Genomic DNA, 23,658 nt, shown 5'->3' with positions numbered 1-23,658 from the left:
AATAAACGCTTGACTTAATTCGTTTTCCGCATTCCCCATTCTATTAATTTGCCATTTTGTATCATATTCATTTCTAGTTGAAATTTATTAGGATTAACTATAACTTAATTACAAAAGTAAAAAAGAAGTACCCTGTAAGTTGTTTCGACGTCGCAGGCAAAATTTTGGGCACAAAGTTTCTTAAAACAGATCAGTTGAAACGAAAGTTGTTTATGCCTTAAAAACTATACGCTTATCGTGTTATAGACATAATTTTGATCTGTCAGAACTACATATGCATTTCAGTATTTTGAAGTTTTCTCTTACGTACACTTTTTCATAATGCCATAACATTGTGGTTTAACAAAACTAAATGAAAAGCTGTTTACAACGTACGGCGGGCGTAGACTTACAAGTTTTAGTTCTGCAAGGGTTAATGGTTAATTTTCTAAATGTTCTAAATACCTTAAGAGTTACAGACTACCAAAAAGTGATTATTTGTTATAAAAATGATCGTAGAATTATTCCAAAATATTCAAAAGCGAATAGACAGATCAAAATTACCTTCAACACCTTTATTGACAAACGGTGACAGTTCATCTGACTAATTTTTCAAAGTTAACTCTAATCTAAAAAAATTGCTAACAATAATTATCAGTATTTAATTTAAATTTTGTCTAGATTTACGGAAGAGAATATTTTTATCACTTGTATAAAGAAATTTGGTGCAAGTTGATTATAATTCTTGTTCATTATGATAATTTTTTAAACTTTGGAAAATGTATTTTACCCTTTTAACTTTAATAAATGTTCGTATAAATTAATATCATACTCCTTTTTATTTATTTAGTCAGCAGATTTATATATTTTTCATTGATCGATTTGTGTATATGAGTGTGATTGCTGTGATTATAAGTAAAATTACGAAAATACATATCAGTAATCATATATTTGTTTTACGAAAAAAAAGTGAAATGTAAAATGATTTCCGAAACAATGCGAAATATCATAAAATTCATCGGATAATGGTTCGTGGAAAGTGATAACTGTGAATTGAGGCGATTAGAAGGCAATTAAACGATATATTTATATGTAATTATGTATCGACTTCATGAGTTTTTATTTTAATAATTGTTTGCGATATTTTTTGATAAGGTATCCTTGAATGTTTAGTTTACAAGAATTATTAAAACCATTAAAATATGTGTTTAGTTAGGAGTAAAGATCGAAATGAAAATTTGTATAAAAATATTTATTTTCTTTTTTATGTACACTTTTGCTGATAAATACTGTATGATCAAAACAATGGTATCATTAAAAAATCAACCGCGACTGCATTTTTTCATCATAGAGGCCACAATACTTGATGAATATATAAATAAATAAAACACAACTATATAATATGTACAATTAGGTACACTTTCATTACCTACTTAACAACAATTAAAGGAGTCTTTAGAAAAGTAATAAGTAGTTGAGCACCAACAAAAACAAGTAAATTTCGAGTTTGGTAACATTCGTAAAAAGCACTTTCGTGACTAGCGAGAACTTCCGTTTGCAGATCACTTTAGCATCTTACAACTTCTAAATTTACAACCAAGATAATTTCGCTATTGTCACAGGATTTCAAATCCCGTCGTAAACATTAAAAATTATGGCTAAGCTTAACGTGTCTCACACAAACAATAAATTACTAGAACTGGACTTTGAGTTGTAGACAAATGAATTATTATTTGAGGCGTTGACGACTGTGAAACCGTTGACCGGTTTTACGGCCTCACCGTTTTGTAAGACGGTGTAACCCGTCCGGTCTTGCCAACTATTTTGGCTGTATGGAAGTATTGTTTGTTTCTTTTCCGTTTGCTTGGCGTCGTATTTCGCCTGAAACAATTTTACATTATTTTTGTACAATTTGGGAAAAATTAATCACCTTATTGTACAATAAAACCCCAAAAATTGCTAAAAGCATCCCAAAAACATTAGCCCCGGTCACGGGATTTCCTAAAATAAATAATGAGACTGCTATTACGAAAATTCTTTTACTGGCATTAGCGACGGCGTATGTCAAAGGGGTCACTAAAGACAAAACACTGAATGCAATGATGTTCTGAAGCCAGTTGAGAACTCCGTCCATGATTAAAAGTCCTATAACTCTATAATCGTGGTATTTCTGCAACAAACTGATGAGATTTTTTTTCTCCAGAAAATTTGATACATTTACAACAGTGTCGTCTTTCAAAAGGCGGAACATGTCAACAAGGACCCAAACTGGAAGGAACATAACGAGTGCAAGTCGCCCCAAAATGTGCAACAACCTCAAATGATGAACGTTTGTATCATGCAAGACTTTCTTTGAGAAAATATTCATTAATGAGAATCCCATGGTTGCAACCAGAGCACTGATCAACCCAATTACATCAAAACTAATTTCAGTAATGGTGGCAATAGCTACCCCAGTAATAATTGGGATTAAACTGAAATAAACCCTAAGTGTTTGCTTCTCCTTCATGAGAATCCTTGAAAGAACAACGGTGAAAAGCGGCATAGTGGCTTTAACTACGAAAAAAATCATCAACATATGTTAACCTAGAAACTTAACCTCAAACCTGTATGAGCGTAAGAAACTGGCACTTTCCAAATACTGACATGCGAGAATACGGATGCTATGAACTTCCCGAAGGCGAGGGGAACAATAAGAGTGAAGTAGTACCTCCAGGAGATGTCTGCGTACTTGCGAATGCCCCACAAGTTGAAAAGGGGGCCACTGAAAACGGTGATTGACAGCAACTGGACCATTGTCATCGTCATCGGATAGGGAAATTCGTTGAGGAGGGTTTTGCCGATGACATTGTTGCTTGAGCTGACAACGTACCACAAAACACACAGGATTAATACGGTGAGTATCTCTCGAGTGTGTTTGCGGTCAGCCATGCTGGCAATCACAACTGTCAATGAGCTGTCAACATGACATCTGCTTTAGTTTTCGACCAATTAGAATTGAGCTCTGATGGCAAAAGGTACATGCGTACATTTTTGAATTGACTTTATTTTGGTGTATAATTGCTTGCCTATTAGTAATAATTTGTGCTTTTACTTTATACATATTTCATTTTACTTACTTTATATTCATTTCAGTAATACATTTATATACAGTTGGAGACAAATTACTTTGGTCGTCAATGTCACTCGAGTGACATTAAATTGTAAAGCATGCTTTAGGACTGTTAACCTTATTTTTAGCTACTGTCAATCATAGTTGACAAGTTGTATGTACATATTTTTGATAGGAAAATACAACAGCTGTCATTAATTTGAAATTGTCATTCATTTTAACGTTAAAGCTTGAATTACATTAAAGTGTCAGAAAAGTGACGAGCAAAGTATTTTGTCTCCAACTGTACATACATGTTTTAAAACTTTGGTGCTCTTATCTTTTACATTTATTTGAATTATTAGCAATAATAATTAATAAAAAAAATTCTTTTATTTTTACTACAAAACTTACATTTTAACTTATTTTTGTGCACTTATACATTTTTAACACTTTAGCAGATACATGTTTTAAATTTTGCGCTCATATACACTCGCTGTCTTTTAGTGCTTTTTTCAGTTGGTTTTATGCGCTTTTCCATACTTCTTATTTGTTCTTATGCTCTGTCTCTTTTTTACTTCGTTCTTATTTGCTCTTATGATTATTCCTTCTTTTTCTTATTATACTTATGAAAATATGTGCGCACATATTTTTTAAGGGTTTGCGCTCTTATGCGCCCTCCATCTTTTAATGCTAATTTGAATTAGTAATTGAATTTGAATTTGTGAAAAATTACTGGCTTTACCAGGGTTCGAAACTGGACCTACCTGCTGGAAAGCGGGATCTTATACCACCACGTCGGTCGACAGTCTCAATGTTTTAATTCAGTATATTCATAAAGACTTACAGAAAATTTTTCAAAAATTTATTTCTTGTATTTTTGCTACGTTTTTATACTTTTCTGAGTCTTTTGAACCCCCAAGAGTGCAAATGATTCAATTTTGAAGTTTTTAGCTTTTTCGATTTTTATCGAAATTTAATATAAGAATATTGTAATAAAAGTAGAATTTTTAGAGCTACTTTAAATGTTCTTTGTGTCAGATGAAAACTGCAAATTTTTATAGAAATAGAAACTATCCAAATTTAGTAATTTCAGTTAGCGTTTTTACCGATACAGAATTTTTTACATATTTTCTTCTTTACACCCTAGACACTTCAATACATTATAATTAGATACGTGTTTCTATGAGAAAGGTACTTCAAAAAATTAATTTCGCCCCGGTTTTGAGCAATTTGAACTACTGTGAGACAATACATATTACCAAATACATGCCGATTCAGATAAGATAATGAGCCTGACGATCTGGCTATGCAACCCAAAAAACAAATTTCATTTACGCCTTTGATCCAATTTAAATTAGGATTTGCAAGTTGAATCCAAGTTATCATCTTATGTCACTCTGATATCAGCGCAGAGAACAATTTATTAGTGCCATTCAGTTCTCGAGGAATGAAAGAGAAATTAGAGAAGTCTTTTCGGTGTAAACCCAATATAAAATGTATGAAAGAATGAAACATTAAAGGCAGGCAAACATTTTTTTTATAAATCATAAATTGCTTGTCAAAGCACTATCAGAGCAACATAAGATAACTTGAACTGCAAATGCAAATCGTAATTAAAATTAGATCAGGACGTAAATGAAATTTGTTTTTTGGGTTGCATCGCCAGATTGTCAGGCTCATTATCTTATCTTGGGGCATGTGTTTAAAACCATCAGTGATGTACAGTTACGGAATTAAAATTTCGGGCAGTATTTTTCTGTCACTTCAAAAAGTTCACTGTAAACTATACCTTTTCCTGTCATCATGACTGACATTTGACAATTGAACTTTTCTGTCAGTGACGCTATTTCAAGTCACAATGACATAAACATGACAAGAGTGAAAAATGAGATTATTAATGTAAAGATTGTTTTAGAGTTTACATTGTGAAAATGACAATACTGCCCGAAATTTTAATTCCGCAACTGTACATGTGGCATGTCAGGAATGTATTGTACGAGCTTTGTAGTTTTTTTTTGAAAATTTTATTTAAGACAGTAGTACATTAAAACAAAACGTGCATTATTTTTAAAATAATTTACTCAGTTTAACAATAAAACGGAAAATTAAAAATGTATTGGTTATGTTTTTTACAAGTTTATTAATTCAACACCTTACAATGATAAAAAATAAATATATTTGTGCCACTCTGGAATTACATAACGTATAAATTACAAAGTCTTGGTAATAGTGTTCTGACTGGCGGAAAACGACTTTTTCGAGACGTTGTCCTGAAGATCCTGAAACAATTTTCAGTAATTACCTATTATTTTTATCAGTTTCACCTACCCTTTCTGTGAAATTTAAATACGGATTTCTGGCAATCAATAGCTCAATTCGGTCACCAGCTGAGGCGATCAAAGGCACGGTAAGACAACAATCGAAATCCTTCGTTTTGGTATCATTCACTTGAATTATCCTGTCGTAGGGCTTCAAAAGTCCTACAATATCAGCAGGGCCACCTTTTCTTATCCTGTTCACATACACTCCTTTCTCGTAGAGACCATCGCTAACGCTGAATCCGTAATCGTCATAGATTGAATCTTTATAAAGAGTCACATGGTAGATTTCGTGATCTTGGATGCTTTCATTACTGTACGTCCCCTGCAAACGATTGACGAAGTTTGCCGAAGATTGGCCGTAGTTCGGGTTAGTGAAGTTGTAATTAGGGAGGGGGAGGGGGCTGGGACAGAACATGTCTTCGGCATCTGAGTAGAACTGGAGTTGGGAATCGTGTTTCTTTTGTTTGTCTTGATAGGGTAGAGAGAGGGGTTCGCTTAAGACGCTTTCCTCATCTTTTATTTGAACATCTGTAAAAATAGTTTTTGTAATTGTTGTAGAAAAAATCATATATTAGGCACCGATATGGTCGTTGGTATTGTCAGCTGTATTGCTATCCCATGAATGAACCGCACTATCGACACTTAACACACCAGGACTGGAATAGTTACATCTCCCCTCTTCAATTCCAGAATCTGAATTTTTGATGTTTCTGGCAATTTTCAACTGGACGCGATCTCCAGACGTCTGGAGTAGTCTAATGGCGTCACTCAATGGACGATTTTCGAGACTTTCCCCGTTTATTGCTAGAATCCTGTCTCCGACATGTAGTGCTCCTGTTTTTTCAGCTAAACCTCCTTCAGTCAACCTCGACAAAACTATGGGTTCGTTACAATCCTCACTTCCCGAAATTGTAATTCCTAAGGGTCCTCCATAGCGGTGCAACTCAACAGTATAGACCACACTGTCTAGGAATAAATTTGCGTTTTCCAGTTCGGTTTTTTCAATTTTGAGAGTGACGATGTCATTTGTGGAACTTTGAAGAATTTCAAAAGCACTTTCGAGACTTAGATGGTCTAAGGGTCTGTTGTCTATTGCTAAAAGACGGTCGCCGGCATGTAAAGTACCGATTCTGTGTGCGATTGATCCTCGACGGATTTCCGAGATTAGGAAAGGTTCATCTGGACAAGTTTTGGACGCCGTTATTGTGATTCCGAGACCTGGACCTCGTTTTGGTAGCTTGACAGTAAAGATGCCACTTGATGGTACAATGGTGTCGGCGACGTCAAATTCAATTTCGAGTGTTAGTTTAGAATTGGAGTCGTTGCCAAGGTCTAAAATTGAGTTGATTTCTTGAAGGGTCAAATTTGATTGGTGGTTAACTGAAATGATGCGATCGCCGACTTGGAGACACCCGCATCTAGAAAAATGTACCATATTGATTTTTTTTTACAGAAAAGCTTCCAGTACCTACCTATATGCAGGCGAGTCTGGCAAAATCCTCGAAATTAATATATCCGCTGTTCTATTCTCACTGTGTTCTCCTACAGAAACTGTAAAACCGTACCCTCGATCTGAGACTAGAGTCGTTGTGAGAGACTCAACATGACAAACTCCCATATTTCCAGTACATCCACAAAAATTACTCCCCGAATCTCCATCAACCGATTTATGAAAAATACTTTGTCTTTTTACCCGATTCCGGGATCGCCTTGAGTTCAGAGTACTAAAACTGGCGTAATTTCTTGATCCTGCCCTTTGTACCGTATGATAGGGCAATATTTGCAACTTGGTGGCTCTTCGTAACAACCTTTCCGCGTCGTTGGTACTTCCATTCCAGTTTTCCAAAATCAAGTCATCTATAGCCAAAATTTGATCACCAGGATTCAACGCCCCACACCTATCAGCAGTACTCGCCGGTACCACGTGATCAACAAAATACCCAGCTGCGAGAATCTCATCCGGGCCTAGTTCACAACAGTTGGTTAGAACCAAACCGAAATCTTCTTCGGTTTGGCGGTCAATCTCGACCAATAAAGCCCCTTGGGCATACTTAACCGATTCCATAATGCTGACATCATATTCAATAGTCAACGTGGCGAAAGCATACGTCGAGTTGTCTTTTAGTATTTGTTGAGCTTCAAGTAATGTTTTGTGAACCAGCGGTTGATGATCGACCTTTAATACTCGATCTCCCACTCTGATCAAACCGCTTCTATGGGCGGGGCCGTTGTGCCTCACGTGAGTTATGACCAATGGCCGGCTTAGATGGGGGTGTTCGGGCACAGAACCACCCCGTAACGTGATTCCGAGTGAGCCCTCGATTCGCTCGAGGGTCACTTCGGTCACTTTGGAGGTCACGCAGAGGGAACTTTGCGAAGCTGAAGACATCATGAAAGTGAGTCGAGGGTTGGTGTGATTTAGAAGTGTGTTACCGTAGTTGGGGAGGGAGTATTGTATTTCAAGGAGGGCGTTTCCGTCGACGTTTTCCAACAACTTGGAGACGTCTTCGGGCCGCATGCGGGAAGTGTTAATGCCGTTCACGCTGTAGATGCGATCTCCAGGAAGCAGTTGTTCGCTCGTCAAGGCCACCGATCCGGGACGAAGCGACGCGATGCTAGGACATGGCTCCAATTCCGAGTTTCCTTCAAACAGATAATTGCGATTTTTTACGGTCGGTTTAATTCATTGATGGCGATAATTAAGTGGAATCAGGTCGCGATGTTTTTCTAGGAAAAATGATCTATAGTTTAAATAAGACGCACGTGGTGCGTGATTCAGCGAGTGATAATGGAACTTAAAAATTATCATAAATTTGTTGAAATGCCAAATTACATACATCTGCTTGCAATATGTTGAGGTGTGTCTATTTATTTTCCATTGAATTGTAACTATTTTAATGGAGTGCTAGAGAAAACAAATGAAATGAGAGAAATTGACAGTAATGGCATATGTACGCTACGATGCCTGCGAGACTTGATTAAGGAATGTCATTAGTTGGGGAAGCTAAAAATACAACAAGGGCAAAAGTTTTCAGGCAAGTTTTTGGCCCGTATATGCGACCAAATTTTATTTTGGGCACCATAATTTCACCCACACTTGTAATTTTATATTTCTTCAAGTCCGATTCTAAAAAATTTTGCATCAAAATGTTAAAGAATACGATTCCTCCTACGATTTTTTTGTAATTCCGTCAGGAAACAGTATTTATTTACTCTATGTTAAATCATTTTTCTACGTAAAATGGATCATATTTTAAAATACAGTCTTGTTTTAAGAAACGGAAAACTTATAGAGATCTTGTTTCAAAACAGCAGATACAGAGACACTTTAAAAATAACTTTTTCAATATAGTCTCCAATTTTCCGATTTCATTGCAAATGTTTGATTTTCCTTAAAATTCTAACAGTTAGAGACATGGAATAAATTCCAACAGATTTCAATATTTCATGATTTTATAGCTGTAGACACAATACAATATTCATGTACCCTGTAGCTAGAGGTTTTTCCATATCTGGTGGCGAACTGACAGTGACAGAAAAGACACTTGGAGTGCGCCCACTTGGTTAAGATAAAAAAATTCATGGGCGTGCTTTTTTTTTCTCTAAAAATTTTGAAGACAAGAATTGTTAGGAATATCATTTTTGAAAATTCTTTTCATGCGTTAACAATTTAATAATTTGTTCATCATTCTTCATCTTAAATGTTCGAGTACCTACTTATTATAATTTTTTAAAGAATAACAGTGGTTTTGAAATAATATTTCATACGACGCCTATGAACAATATAAACATATGTTCAATATCAAAATGCAGTCATTTTTGACAATGTCAGTTCGCCACCAGATTTGGAACAAGCTCTAATAAAGAAATTAATTATAAAGTAGGTAGTACCTACAAACTTATGGATTCAAAAAGTAAATATAATAGGAGTAAAATCTGTACAGGGTGTTGCATTTTGGATGTCCGAATAGGAAATCTCCGAAACTAAGATGTTTAGCCAAAAACGAGTGATACATTCTGGGGCTCATTTTTTGAGAAAATAATATTGGTTAAAACCGCATCTTCGCTATCGTCTTTTGTTTTCGACTTACAGACAAAAGTTGACATTTTGGCGAAATCTATAAAAATTCATATCTTCCTTATTATAGAAGATACGGATTTGAAATAGGACATTATCGAAGCATTTTTTTACGAGGAATTTAATAATGTAGTTAACAATTTTTTTCAGTTATTAGTTTAGCCGTAATATATAATGTCTTTATTTCAAATCTGTGTCTTCTATAATAACGAAGATATGAATTTTTTTAGATTTCACTAAAATGTCAATTTTTGTCTTTAAGTCGAAAACAAAAGATTATAGGGGAATGCGGTGTTAACCAATATTATTTTCTCAAAAAATGAGCCCCAGAATGTATTACTCGTTTTTGGCTAAACCTCTTAGTTTCGGAGATTCGGACATCCAAAATGCAGCACCCTGTACATCGCTTAAAATAAGTCTAGATACCTTTTAATTGTTAAAATTTACATTGTGATGATTTTTTTTTTACTTTTGTGTTGTAATGAAAAAATGAAATTGATGACGCACAAGACTAAGTCCGTGAATCTGATAATAGTATTTTTTTTTGAGTGTTTACTACAATTTACTTTTTTATTATACCTGCATCATAACTAAAACACGCTGCAGTGTGCGTAATTTGGCCTTTATAGCACGCTGAATTTTAAAGTTGTCTAGGTATCAAGAAATAGTGAAATGTCTTGACCAATTACAACGTGAAAAAATGTGCTTAACAACGTAAACTAGTAACCATCTCTACGAAAACGATTCACAAACAACCTTTGATAATTTTATTGTGTAAATTCACATTTTTTCAATGCTCATAAAAGATCGTAAATGGGCAGGTATAATAAAAAATAGCGTATAACACTCGTTTATAAGCGCCTTTAAAACACTTACGACGTTAAAACCACTCCGCTGACGCGTCGTGCTCTGACACCCGTCGTTTGTGTTTTAAAGGCTTGCTTATAAACTAGTGTCATAATATACTATTATGTCTTTTCTAATCTATTTTCGACATTTGCTATATTGAGTATCTATAGCAACAAGAAAAAGCGAAAACAATATTTAGACAATCTAGTGAAATCGAAGATAAAAGTGAAATTTCTAAGCTTTTTGTAAACTTGCATCTTATTGGTACAATGTTAAAAAATGTATCATCAAATAAATGTCAAAGTCGACTCTGAAAAACATAATTCGAGTTTTTGCTTGATTTACAAAAATTTTGATTCCACGACGCTGGCGCCCTATTCTAAGTCAAAATAAATAGAACACGGATACATATAACAACAGAAATTATTATCTATACTGGATACATACTGAACAACTCAAACAACTGCAATATTGAAGAAATTTATCCATTTATTATTTATTCATTAACAATATTAACACTAATGCGATCGATAAAAACTAAAAAAATATGATGAAGTTTCTGCAATATTCCGGGAAGCCTACTTTGGGAACCATTGGCGTAGGCTAAGATTTTTCTCGATAGCCAAAATCTAATAAGAAAATCGCCTTGAATTTAATAATAAATATGTGACTTCATAGTTGTCTAGAGTTTAAGTTTTGGTTGTTTCTTATTAAAATGATTATTAAAATTACAATGGAATAGGTTTGAAAATTAATACCTAAGATTCAAACACATTTTGTAGTTTAGACCGTTTGTGCTGTTAACTATTTTTTTTTAATTTTTATGAAAGTATTTTTTGCGTTGTCAGAATTTAAGTTACATTTTTGGTTTAATTATCATAAAGTTTAGAAAAATATTTGATATCTAAAGAAATCAATTGGTAAATTTATAATACAATGTGCACGCGACGCTTCTAGCGCCAGTTAACCAGAAAACATCATCAGTTTGGGAAATCTAAAAATACAAGAGGGGCAAAACCTCTGAGTACATTTTGGCGGGCTTTTGCCTCAAGCCCAGTCTCAAGTCACTTTTGCACCTAATTTTCAATTTGTCGTTAGCTTTGCACAAAATACTTTACTTTTGCCATGTTTCTGTTTCGGACTGCTGATAGGCGTCTTGGGAGGTTTGCAGAGAATGCTGGGAGGCACATCCTCCGAGAGACTTTTGGCCCTGGGTCTCAGAGACGGCAATTTAAACGAAGTAAACATCTCGATCACTTCACCTCATCTCGCAAGTCCATTGTCCCAATGAATGGACTAAATTTAGCTCGTAAAACAGCGCTTACCACTTTATAATTAGCTGCGAACATAAACACTCGGTTTTACGGCAATCGCCATATCGGTACTTTTTTGTGACTTTTAGGTGCAAAACCACGCGGATTATGGAACCGACACAAGATCGTCTCGAGATGAGAGTAGCGTTTTGAGTTCTAGTAGTTGTGTTGTCGTTTCTGTAGCCAGTCATAGCGAAATCTGTTTATTTTTAACCTCCTTTAGTTTTAGAGACGGTGCGCGACGCCGGAAAGACGTTAGGTGTGTTGGCACAGAAGCTGTTTCGTAATTTTTCTGTTAATTTGTACCTGTTCTGTGCGTCTAATTTCGTTTATACGCCAAATAAACCTCGCCGATACAAACATCGTTAAAGTTTTGTTGCGTGTTCTGAGATAAACATGAGTGTGCTGCCGTCACAACCGACCAACGATGCAGAAAGAACGTTGATCTCGATTTTCTTCCTCGCACGATTTTAGGAAACACTTTTAAGATTTTCGGAAAGAATGAGTTTTTTAAAATTTTTCAGTTTCGTACATCTGGCGTATATTAATAGCCAGACGGGAATTACTAAAAATAGCCCCACGAATTAGAAAATCATCACACAAATTGGTGGTTTGTCTGGATTTGACCGATTTTTGACTCACAGAAGTACAATATTCAGTTTTTTACATTTTTTGGCAAATTTACAAATGGAAATTTAGTCTTTTTATTCTACCTTAATGTTTTGTTTCTATAAAAGTATACTCGTAAGAGTGATCGATTTTTTTTAAAGAAATTACTATCAAACTTTTTTGAAAAATGTAAAAATAGCTCTTAAAATTTTTGGTATTTAACAAGTTTTATGGGCACTGTTTTTTTTTAAATATGTGTAGCCAAAAATAATAACTTACAAGGAACTTCATTTTTTATTATAACAAACTTAAAAGTAAAGAGATATCATATAATACCTACGATCAGTATCAATTGGAATCAATGACTTATCCAATTTTTTTTGAGTTCTTTTTACTTTTTCTAATTTTAGATGGTTGTCTTATTAATTTCGAGAGTACAAATAAGCCAGTTTTAATAATCTAAATTTTTACTGAAATTGAATTTAACATTAACGACTTTTTGACGTACGAAAGGTATGAGTGATTGGAGATTTTAATTCAAGAGATTTTTCTTTTTATTTCAGTATTTCAGATGTCTGAACGCAATCTTTGTAAAATTTTATATGTAAGCAGGTTTTGAAAAAGAAAATTTTTGTGAAAGTTTTCAAAATTGAACACATATGGGGAAATACAAAAACAAATTCTTATAAAATGCGCATAGCGTGTATTATACATATGTATTATATTATTTTTACACTGCATCTGTATAAAAAAAAACTAAAAACACGATTCAAATTTAAGACTTCTGTATAAGAATATTTTGTGGTCCTACATAATAATAACAGATGAAAATTTAAAAAAATCGTTTTCTTAGAACTACTAAACTTGTTAACTTAATTAGTAATCAATAAAATTTAAAAAGAGTTACAAATCTTTTTTTTTAATGGGGTTAATTATGGAAAAAATATAGAAGTGGATAGATTTTTTAAATATACAGAATGTTTACGGTCTTGGAGTTCTTCTAGTACCTAATAGAAGAGTACAGAAATGCTTTAACCGAGAAAAAAACTCACACAATTGTTATTATTAAGAATGTTATTTAACTCCGAAATATTGGTCACTGGTATTGTTCAGATAAAATTATATTGTTACAACAAATAAATAAATCGTATCCATGACAACGAAAAAGAAAAGTCACTTCGTAGTTTTGACACTGTCATCATTTGATTTGCTTTTGCAGTTTTTATCAAAATTTAAAGATCTTCTGTTTAATCTCTTCCAGTGAAATGGTTTCCAGTAGGTTTGATTCGTTTTTCTTATTTTTTCCAAATTTATGAACATATATGGCAAAAAATATACAAGGTAATGATATTAATGGCCATTGTTGCAGCCGAAGCAGCAGTTCTCAAACAAATAATATAAAATGAATTATTTCCTTTCACAACGTGAATTTTTGTTTTATATAGCGTATTAGTTTTCTTCTACCGTGAATATCATCTCATTTAAATTTTAACCTTAAGACCATAAAACACCCTATATGTTACATATGTTATCAAATAATTTACATACCAGGTGAATAAAAAGTATGGAACGAAGCGTTTTTCTCGTAAACTAACCACTTTACAAAAAAAATTATTAGTGTAGCGTAAAGTCCAATTAAAATGTGACCATTTATCAAGAATAACATTTTTCGAAATTTTTTTTAAAGTGGTTAGTTTACGAGAAAAACGCTTCCATACTTTTTATTCACCTGATATATTACTTTTAAATTACATTTTCTCGGTTTTTGATAGAGGAGCATTTCAAAAAGTTAATACATAAAGTAATTAATGTTATAGTATTGTTCCAAGTAGGTATGTTTATTTATATATTTTAAAACAGATATAGTCTGGAGAACCAACAATAATATTTTTGGTTTGCTAAATCTAGAAAATGTGAAGAGATTTTTTCATATTTTTATAGCTGAATCAAGTACAACTTATTTTTTGATTAATGATTATTACTCATGAGTGTTAGCAGGTTCGCAAACAGAATGTTACTACTACTCGTAGTTCCCTTTTTTGACTAACCGACAACAAACTCATACGCAGTGGAACGGAAAACAATAAAATATGTCTTTGGGTATAATTTATTTTATTCTTTAATTTTACTCAAAATCGATTTATCATTTCTCGATTTTCTTTTTTTTTATTTTTTCGTGCTGCCAGGCTTGTCTTTGTTTTATTTCTATGTTCGTGTCTGATAGCCTCTAATTTGAAATTTACGCGTGAAAAAGGACAAATAAGCTGAGAAAAGTCTATTTAGACTCTCCATAACGATCTTCCAGGAATTCGCCCGTTTCCAGGTTTACGCTCATACAAGTCAGTTTCCTCCAATTAAATAACGACATCCAACAGCTGGAATAACACAAAAACCCGGAAAAATCATATCTGGATCTGTTCTTTTCAATTTATCGTCGACGTTTTTACTCGCTCTGTTTTACGTCACAATTAACATAAACTAAAGAAACTCGCGTCGATTAATCTTGTTTTTTTCTCTCGTCGAATTTAATTAAATTCCTCTATTTTGCAGCCGACTGTTGCAGTTAGCGCACTTATTCCATCAATGCCAACTTTGTTTCTTTAATTACTTCAAGTTTCTCGTCATGCTTTTAACATTTTTCTCGCACTTGTAAAAATTTAAATTCGTCTCGCGGGTATAAAGTCGTTTGTGATCCGATGTTTTGAATATAAATCGCGGCCAGGTACAAGCCGCCGACCGACGCCTATTTATAACTCCCAAGACGCGTCATCTCTGTATCCGGTCGAAGACACTTCGGAAGTGAAACCTTCTCACCTATGACAATACCCAAAGGCTCGCCCGCTTTTTTCCGGAGTTGGACGGTGGTCAGCAGGAGTTGTTGGTCGTCCAGGACGCTGCTGGAGTGCCGCCCGGAGTCCTCCGAGTAGGTGGGCGACCTCGACTTGTACTCTGTAACATAAATATCGGGCCATTGAGCACAATGTTGCGACGAAAACGACTGTCATTAATGGCTTGAAAATATACAAATCGCAGCGATATGTCATTTAACAAGACCATAAAAATCTCGTAAGACACTCGAGTTTTTGTACCACTTAACGGGGTTGGGAAATATGAACGGAGATGAGGGTTGAGCAGTGACGTTCGTCTGACACAGATGTGGAGGACATGTGAACGGATCATTAGGAGTTGATTAAGAAAACAGACGCTTGGCTTGAAACGGGTTCCGACCAGGAATAGATGAGTTCATTTGAATAATTAAGTCGACAAATTGTCTAGTTGTAATTCCGTTTTAAATATAAATAAATAAATGAACTACTAGTAAGGAAGGTCTTTTTGTTCAGCCTCGAAGTCGAAGTAGTAAACTAAGTTTTACTAAATGGTAGCTCTCTAGCAATTTTGGATACTTTTTTTTTTGGTAATTTTAATACTGTATTATGACTCGTTTGATCTGTGCTTAAAAAATAAACTGATGTTCTATTTTTGAAAATAGTTATTTTTGTTGCAAGTATCTAATATACAGTTTTTGCGGACGAATCACATTCACACCTCTTATATTATTTATGATTAGGTAATAAATGAATAGTAATAAATAGTAAGCTTTGAATTTTAACCACCACAGTAACCAGTTTATATTTTTTTTGTACGTGAAAACTGTATATTTTACGTGCTAGCACCCAAATTAAATAACTATTTCTATTTTGCCTACTATTTTATTAAGTCCGAAAAAGACTCATTTTGGGGACACATCACATGAGTCTGTCTATTTTTACTATTGGGAGTGTATACACAATAGTATATTAAGCATCAAGAACGGTAAGGATATTTTACCGATCGAAGACAATTATTGTCTGAGATCGGTAAGTCCTTAACGTTCGTGATGCTTATGATGACATTTTTTGCGCAATTGATTTTTGTTAGTTGTTTTAATAAAATATTTAAAAAATGTTCTAGAACGGCAAAGTATTTTGCCGTTCCAGAACATTTTTGAATGTTTACCGACTTGGCAACAATAAACAAAATACTTAGGTACCGACGAGCTTGGGATAGCAACGAGTAAAGACAATTTACAGTCATGGAAACAGACGTGGTCAACAATCAAATAGATCTCAATCGCGCAAAAAATTATTATTTATTTTTATCTAGATATTACATTTTTATGGGATTGGGTTTTCTTGCTCTTATTTTTCTGTTTTAACTTCTGAACTTCCCATTTTTAGTGAATTTTGGTAGAACACTTTTTTTGCTGACAAAAATTTACAAAAAGTTATTTTTTTAAAGATCAAAGGAACATTTTTTTTCTCGTACGAAAAATAAACCAAAATTGATATGATTACTTCAACAATTTTTTTTTTCGCAAAGTACTCGTACTTACGAGTAGTTCCAAAATTCTTGCAAGAGGAATTAAAATATTTTCCAATTAAATTGTTTTATGGAAAAAACTAGAAACCAGTTGACAAACCGTTATGTTTTCCTCAAAGATTTTTTAACAATAACTACATAAAATACATATGTACAATAATACACATTATACAGGGTGTTTCATACAACTTTACGAGGCTTGCGCCTAATGTACGCACCTAAATACAGGGTGATTCAGATAAGATAATGAGCCCGACGTTCTAGCAATGCAACCCAAAAAACAAATTTCATTTACGTCTCGATCTAATTTTAATTACGATTTGCATTTGCAATTTAAGTTATCTTATGTTGCTCTGGCAGTGCTTTGACATTTTTTATAATATAAAAAAAACTGTTTGCCTACCTTCGTTCTTTATTTTGTATTAGGTTTACACCCACAAAATTTCTTTATTCCGCGAGAACTAAATGGGACTAATGATCGTTTTCTGCGCTGATGTAAGAGTGACATAAGATGATAACTTGGATTCAACTTATAAATCCTAATTTAAATTGGATCAAAGGTGTAAATGTAATTTGTTTTTTGGGTTGCATCTTCAGATCGTCATGATCATTATCTTACCTGAATTGCCCTGTATACAAAAGTCACAAAACACTAGATACAAAAAATACACATTTCATTATTTAATTTTTGGAAACCCATGACAGTAGTTGCCGAACTAATCACTGTTTTATTATTTTAAACTGCAGTTTTTTAGAAACAATTATCATTTGACGGCATGAATATGTTTATAGTTTACCTATCTTAATCACTAACTAACTAAAAACGTTGTAATTTTAGAAAGGGTAAGAAAATTAGGAAAGATTATTCAATTTTTCAAAATATGTAATCGAGTTCATATTGTTCATATTCATATGTAATATTGATTGGATCTTATAGGCGCAGGCCTCGTAAAATTATGTGAAACACCCTGTATACAATATTTTATGTATTATGTACAATTGTAACACAATTTTTCGGCAACGTTTCGATTTTTGATTCAAATCTTCCTCATTTTTCACGGACGCTATCCGTAACAATTAACGGCCTGAGGAAGATGTAAATAAAAATCGAAATGTTCCGGAAAATTGCGTTTCTACTAACCCGTCCAAAAACAAGAAATCCTTTCTATTATTTATGTAGAGGATAGTTGCGTGAGTTGTAAACTAAATTTTAGAAAAGCTTGTTTATTGAGGTATTAATTTAAGAGGTAGAAGAAAATTTAGCTACTCCCGCTAAAGATGCTGAAATGATAAGAGGCAAGGATACGAAATGCATATTATTAACACCTGAAGGAAACCATTCAAAGTTTGCTTACTGCAATATTGGCGACAGACAAGGTTTGACTGTTAAATTTAAGATGCCTAATGTTTCTAGTTCCTAAGATTCTAGTTGCGGGAAGCAGAAACAAGGTAAAGCAAGAAGATCTACTTAACATAAAAAATTTGGTCTTTTTTTGCAATAAGTGCCCATTTTTAACCAAGGAAAAATTATTAAAACGACTCGAATTTTGCTACTGGTAAAATAATCTTATGTTTGTAGATATTTTTGTTATTATCTATTTCAAAGTGATGGTAAAACATAGAAAAGGGTGATTGACTACTCTCAGTATTCTTGTCGTTCTCTCCAAATTTTATGTTTTGGGCCAATAGTAGCACAATTTGTACGAATCGTGGGAACGCACAATAGGGCGAATCCGGTTTTTCACATAATATATCTTCAGGTATATTACTAAAGCACTATTCCAATTACCGCCAAAGGGATCATCCGCCCAAATGGTAATATAAAAAAGCTGTTGTTACAATTTTCTATTAATTTTTATTAGATTTTTTTGTTAAACGGAGTAACTCCCGATTATTCAAAAACAAGCGGACACAATATAGATAAAAGGGCTATATTAGTTCAATTAGGTATTAGTCATTATACATAATTGTAAGACACTGTTTTTATTATTTTATTTACCATTTTTGTACCATTTTTGCGTTTTTATGTTTTTTGTGCAATTAAAAATTGTTGTTTTAAAATTTTCACATTTAAGCTAAGTCTTGTAAATATTGACTCCTAACAAAAATTGTTTATTAAGACATTAATATATAATCGTACTTTTTACATAAAGGTAATATACTAATATAATTTCAGCTCAGTCTTACAATGATTCCAGTATGAAATTGTTGTTATGGGATGGAGATGACAGATTTTATAAATATTACATTGAAACGTTACTTGGACAATGCTTGCTAATCAGAGAAATGTAAATAAATAGTTTGTAACTCTTGGCAAGTTCATCATTTTGAAGAGAGAACTATTGTCACATAAAGATTACCAGGACCTATAGTTCGGCCAATGTAGGTTATTAATTTTTTAATATTTTGAAAATATTGACAATTTTATAAATTTCTAATCATTTTGAATGTCCAAAAAACAAATTGTAACATGAGCTTAAAATAAACTACAGTTTGAATAAAAAAATAAAACCTTGCAATTCCATCATGTGTCCTTTCTCTTTGGTGTAAATGTGGCTGTTCCTGGCAAGGACCTTCCACAGCTTCATTTTTGCTTTTTTTTTAATTGAACCTTCACCTAATTCATCACTTGCCCAAAATTACAAGTCAATTGGTCCATAGAGAAAGTAAAACTTTTGTGGCACTCATTTCACTTTCAGTTGTAAGCACGTGAAACGGCGCTATTTGACTGAAGCCGAGACGCAAGACTTGGCGAATACATCGAGACATGTGTGCTCTCGGGGTGACAAGTTTAGATAAGATTGAAAGCCAGTACGCTTTCAGGATTGCCCCCACTGAAATAAATTAAGCGGTCGTTAAGGAAAACGGCGATAAAAAAATTATGACCGGTGATATAGCAGAACTATGAAATATTTTTAGAAGATTTGTTGATCAATTTGTGACTTATGAGTGATTTATGAAGGGTCAATAGACGCCAAAGGGTGATCTCATCGCGCTGTATCACACCCTTATTTTCGGATTCTTATTTTTAGAGTCTTTAACGACTTCTTCGGCAAAAATGGCCAATGATGAATGGCGCTATTTTAATACCGCTGGCGGATGCCGCCGAGGATTTGTCACACTCGCGAAAGAATCAGAGTTTAAAAGAGAGATGGTTTATAAACAAGAAGCCACGTTGCAGTACATAAAATTTTTATTGTCTTATATACAGATTCTAATCTGTTCAAATTACAACACATCGGGTTTAAAGGGGGTAGTCTCAAGATGAGTTTTTTCAAGGGTGAAAATGTCAAAGTTCAAGAGATGCACCCTTGGGATTTTACACCAGAATTACATTGTGGAAACGTGGCGTCTGCACTCCAACTTGATTATCTTGGGAACTCCTTAAAGAGACTCAATTTTGTCGTTTAATTTCAATGGTAGACATCTCTGTATTTAAAGGAAAAACTGAAACTCGGAGATCTTAGCGGAGTATTTTTATTTTTCGCTATGATGTAACAAATGTTGCAGGCAATGTTCTTTAATATAGAATATTACGAGTATAATTTTATCCAAGTTTTATTCAATTATAATAATCGATAATTTTTTTATAAGTGAAATATAGCTTGTGTAGGCAACTAATTATACGCTTGCATAAATGGTTGCATAAATCACATTTGCTTTAAATAATGTTAAAATTTAATTTGGACTTAGAAAAGTTTATACAACAATATTCATTTTTGATTTGTTATGTCTTTATTATTATACGCATAAGTATAAAATTTTGGTTGACGACTTTAGTGACTTTATCCGTCCCCACTTTTGGTTCTTGTTGCGCATGCGAGTGGCACCCTAACCTCTAAAACCTTTGATCTAAAATTATCAAATATTATTAAGTAACACGTGATTTAACTACAATAATGTCGTTACTTGCGCGCAATATTTCCAAAATCTTAGTCCAGGTAAGTCTCACTATAGCCCCCTTAGACCTGTCACATTAAGCTATTTTTAGGCCACCCAAACCGCCACTGTCCGGAGCCTCCATTCATCATTGCCTTCACTCAGTGAATCCGTAAGTACAGGCCCCAATCCTTTACATCGACTTTACTAAAATTTGCATTAAAAGGGCATTTCTGAGCGCCCCAGTACCCGTATCACCTGCACTCTCATCCCCGGTGATGGAGTGGGCCCCGAACTTGTCTATTCCGTCCAGGAAGTATTCAAGGCAGCCTCAATTCCTGTCGACTTTGAGTCATACTTCTTCTCTGAGGTTAACCCGACATTGAGTGCCCCCTTAGATGACGTCGCGAAGTCAATATCAAAAAACCGTGTTTGCCTCAAAGGCATTCTTGCTACGCCTGATTACAGCCACACGGGGGAGCTTCAAACCTTAAACATGAAACTGCGAAATACTCTTGACTTGTATGCCAACGTGGTGCACGTCAAGTCGCTTCCGGGAGTAAAGAGAAGACATGAGGACATTGATTGTGTGATTATCCGAGAACAGACGGAAGGAGAATATTCCGCTTTAGAGCACGAGAGTGTTAAAGGAGTCGTCGAGTGTCTCAAAATTGTAACAGCGAAAAAGTCTCAAAGAATCGCGAAATTCGCTTTTGATTACGCAACCAAAAATAACAGGAAAAAGGTCACGGCGGTTCACAAAGCCAATATTATGAAGTTAGGAGATGGTCTCTTCTTGAGGAGTTGCGAAGAGATGGCAAAATTGTACCCAAGAATCGAATTTGAGAGAATGATTGTTGATAATTGTACCATGCAGATGGTATCAAAGCCCCAACAGTTTGATGTGATGGTGACCCCGAATTTGTATGGGAATATTGTGGATAATTTAGCGTCGGGGCTTGTTGGGGGCGCTGGAGTCGTTGCGGGGGCGTCGTACTCTGCAAATTGTGTCGTATTTGAACCGGTGAGTGTTTTTTTTTTGTGAGGGTGTTTATCTCGTTGTTTTTGCAGGGGGCGCGTCACACGTATTCTGAAGCCGTTGGCAAGAACGTTGCAAACCCAACAGCGATGCTCTTGTGTGCGGCGAAGCTCTTGAGGCATGTGAATTTGCCTCAGTATGGGGATATGATCCGAAACGCGATAGAACAAGTTCTCAAAGATGGTAAGGTTCGAACTAAAGACATCGGGGGGCAATCTAGCACTCAGGAATTCACGTATGCTGTCATCAATAATCTTAAAATGCCTTCTAAAGTGTAAATGTGTATTTAAATTTTATATTGATAATAATTTATTTGGCATACTAATAAGTGTGTATATTGTAAATAAATAAGCTCCAAGCTCAGTGATCCTCATAGTACTCAGTATTTATTGTAAATTGACGACTTTGTTAGGAAATGAAACATGTTTTTGCTTCATAGTGTTACTATTAAGAAAAACGATTAAAACGCTTCAAAGAAATATTGATTGACTCATTGAAAGTTGGTTTCTCCTTTGGGATGAGAGATACAAAGGAGTTTGCGTACCGAAAGTCTGCTGTAATTTACGAATTAAACGGGGAATGAGAAATGCGAGACTTGAAGAAATCACACAACGAGGGAATAAAGACGCAGAGATAATAAGTCACCTTGTAAAAGATTAAATGGATGGAAAGATCCGGTAAGGAAAGTTTGAGAGAATTGCGTAATTGTTGGAAAAAATTGTATTTGATAATTTTGTTTATCAGAGCCGGGGATTTAAATTTGAAAAAGTTGGTTTGGTGGTAGCCAACCTTACTTTACGAAAAACCCCAAATTCTAATCTCAAGATAATTTTAATAAATACATTAAATTAGCAGTACTATAATGCGCTTTGGCCTTCTTTTTATATTTTACACTTTTTCAGTTTTGTGAATTTTCGAAAAAAAAATATAATTTTTACACATCAAGTTGCTGTTGCTTTTCCAGTTTGACATTTTGGCTTTTTCCCACTGGTAACTCGAATTTTTCTGAGTTTGTTTTTCAAAATTTGCGTTACAAAACATTAAGCATTGCTCAAAAAACACGCAAAAAAGTTTATTTATTAGCTACATTGTTTCTCAATAAGTAATCTGCAGAAGGAAATTCAACATGATTTCGTCAACGAACTAAGGTAAGGGTAAACGACAGATTCAGTTTTATGTTTTATATCCAATTGAAATACCGGGTGTTCCAGTTTAGTATTCGCCCCCTGTTACTTTCTTATTTTTATAAAAGGTATATCAAACCATATACAATATTTACATAAATTCTTTTGAAGTATTTTATTGTGATTTAATGTGAGCACGTTGTTTTTACCTTCTCACGAGGAGTGAAAAATTTCTCGAGAAACTAATCAAATTCCTTCTGACTTTTCACTTTTTTTCCTGTTTTATTTCCTTCAGTTTGAATAAAGGCAATGATATTTTTCCGTCGCTTCCGAATATGAAATTAGCTCGGACATTAGAAAGTTAGAAAGTTTTCTCACGGCAATTGGTTCTTTTTCCCAAAAAGATTCATTTATCAAATCGTAACGCAAGCGCTAAACGCGTCCATCGTGGAAAACAAGTCGGGAAAGCATGTGGTCGAGTTAAATTCGCTTTGTCAGTTCGCGAACATGCACGACCGTTTCAAATAAAAAGTTGCTTTCGTCAAACATTATTTTATTTTCGGAAATTCTTGTAAGCAAACATAAACAATTTAGCATGCGGATGCTAATTCTCAAACAATATTCGACTGTTGAAAAACGAAACTAAAAATCTGTGAAGTGGAAAGTGCTTAGTGATAATTTAAAAAGGTACAAAAATGCGTCAGAAGAATTATTAGATAAGAGCGTACAGAGGAAAGAAAGGTTTTTTGTCAGAATTAACAGATAAGGGAATTCAAAGACAAACAAACTAATCCTTTTATTGTGGTGTTATTTGTCCAAATTGTGTTTCCTTTTTCAGATTGACAGGTAAAGCCCTTGGATTGTTGATAATGTAATTCTAAGCAACTGATTTAACAGTGGCAGTTGCTGGTTCTTGAACGAAATCTTGGATTTTTTTATTTGTGTTGTACAAATTTCGGATGAAAGTCTCCTCTTCCTCTTACCCTCTTATAAAAATATCTCTTATCTGAATAT

The 23,658-nt window shown here is 34.1% G+C and overlaps 4 protein-coding genes across 7 annotated transcripts in view; 2 read left to right on the top strand and 2 right to left on the bottom strand.

The window, feature by feature from the left end:
* Nucleotides 1-1,210: 1,210 nt before the first annotated feature.
* On the bottom strand, nt 1,211-2,951 carry LOC123013510 (solute carrier family 35 member E1 homolog). Its single transcript, XM_044412068.1, has 3 exons — nt 2,586-2,951; nt 1,910-2,535; nt 1,211-1,860 (listed from the first exon to the last, which is right to left on the bottom strand). Exons 1-3 carry the CDS (start codon nt 2,908-2,910, stop codon nt 1,654-1,656), a joined length of 1,158 nt encoding a protein of 385 aa, XP_044268003.1. The 5' UTR covers nt 2,911-2,951; the 3' UTR covers nt 1,211-1,653.
* A 2,242-nt stretch (nt 2,952-5,193) lies between these two features.
* On the bottom strand, nt 5,194-19,379 carry LOC123015973 (glutamate receptor-interacting protein 2). Of its 4 annotated transcripts, XM_044416097.1 has the most exons (7): nt 19,115-19,379; nt 15,058-15,192; nt 7,828-8,037; nt 6,867-7,773; nt 5,974-6,812; nt 5,402-5,922; nt 5,194-5,352 (listed from the first exon to the last, which is right to left on the bottom strand). In XM_044416097.1, the coding sequence occupies exons 1-7, from the start codon at nt 19,188-19,190 to the stop codon at nt 5,284-5,286; spliced, it is 2,757 nt and encodes a 918-aa protein (XP_044272032.1). In that variant the 5' UTR covers nt 19,191-19,379; the 3' UTR covers nt 5,194-5,283. The 4 variants fall into 4 exon arrangements, with proteins under 4 accessions (XP_044272032.1, XP_044272031.1, XP_044272035.1 ...); XM_044416096.1 differs by having other exon boundaries at nt 6,867-8,037; XM_044416100.1 differs by lacking the exon at nt 19,115-19,379 and adding an exon at nt 15,333-15,396 and having other exon boundaries at nt 6,867-8,037.
* A 985-nt stretch (nt 19,380-20,364) lies between these two features.
* Nucleotides 20,365-21,999, top strand: LOC123015980 (isocitrate dehydrogenase [NAD] subunit beta, mitochondrial). Its single transcript, XM_044416121.1, has 4 exons — nt 20,365-20,543; nt 20,594-20,653; nt 20,708-21,505; nt 21,553-21,999. Exons 1-4 carry the CDS (start codon nt 20,502-20,504, stop codon nt 21,796-21,798), a joined length of 1,146 nt encoding a protein of 381 aa, XP_044272056.1. The 5' UTR covers nt 20,365-20,501; the 3' UTR covers nt 21,799-21,999.
* Nucleotides 22,000-23,149: 1,150 nt separating this feature from the next.
* The window catches only part of LOC123015974 (cAMP-specific 3',5'-cyclic phosphodiesterase), a 107,298-nt gene continuing 106,789 nt past the window's right edge, over nt 23,150-23,658 (top strand). The window contains exon 1 of the mRNA XM_044416104.1: nt 23,150-23,331. The gene's annotated coding sequence lies outside the window, so the exon portion shown is untranslated. The remainder of the gene's footprint in view (nt 23,332-23,658) is intronic.

The sequence above is a fragment of the Tribolium madens genome, unplaced genomic scaffold, assembly GCF_015345945.1.
Source record: "Tribolium madens isolate multiple individuals breed KSU strain unplaced genomic scaffold, Tmad_KSU_1.1 Scaffold_19;HRSCAF=116;Tcas5.2_LG9, whole genome shotgun sequence".
Lineage (NCBI taxonomy): Eukaryota > Metazoa > Arthropoda > Insecta > Coleoptera > Tenebrionidae > Tribolium > Tribolium madens.
The sequence above is the reverse complement of the archived record's forward strand: the minus strand, read 5'-3'. Positions and strand labels throughout refer to the sequence as shown.

Bases quoted from the DNA above. Each gene is read 5' to 3' on its own strand.
- LOC123015980 (XM_044416121.1), top strand. From the start codon at position 20,502: ATGTCGTTACTTGCGCGCAATATTTCCAAAATCTTAGTCCAG. The intron at 20,544-20,593 runs GTAAGTCTCACT...AGCTATTTTTAG, and splicing joins TTTCCAAAATCTTAGTCCAG to GCCACCCAAACCGCCACTGT. The intron at 20,654-20,707 runs GTAAGTACAGGC...TTGCATTAAAAG, and splicing joins TGCCTTCACTCAGTGAATCC to GGCATTTCTGAGCGCCCCAG.
- LOC123013510 (XM_044412068.1), bottom strand. From the start codon at position 2,910: ATGGCTGACCGCAAACACACTCGAGAGATACTCACCGTATTAATCCTG. The intron at 2,536-2,585 runs GTTTGAGGTTAA...TTTTTTTCGTAG, and splicing joins AGTTTCTTACGCTCATACAG to TTAAAGCCACTATGCCGCTT. The intron at 1,861-1,909 runs GTGATTAATTTT...AAATTGTTTCAG, and splicing joins GGGTTTTATTGTACAATAAG to GCGAAATACGACGCCAAGCA.
- LOC123015973 (XM_044416096.1), bottom strand. From the start codon at position 19,190: ATGAAGCTGTGGAAGGTCCTTGCCAGGAACAGCCACATTTACACCAAA. The intron at 6,813-6,866 runs GTAGGTACTGGA...ACATTTTTCTAG, and splicing joins CCAGACTCGCCTGCATATAG to ATGCGGGTGTCTCCAAGTCG. The intron at 5,923-5,973 runs GTGCCTAATATA...CTATTTTTACAG, and splicing joins CAATACCAACGACCATATCG to ATGTTCAAATAAAAGATGAG.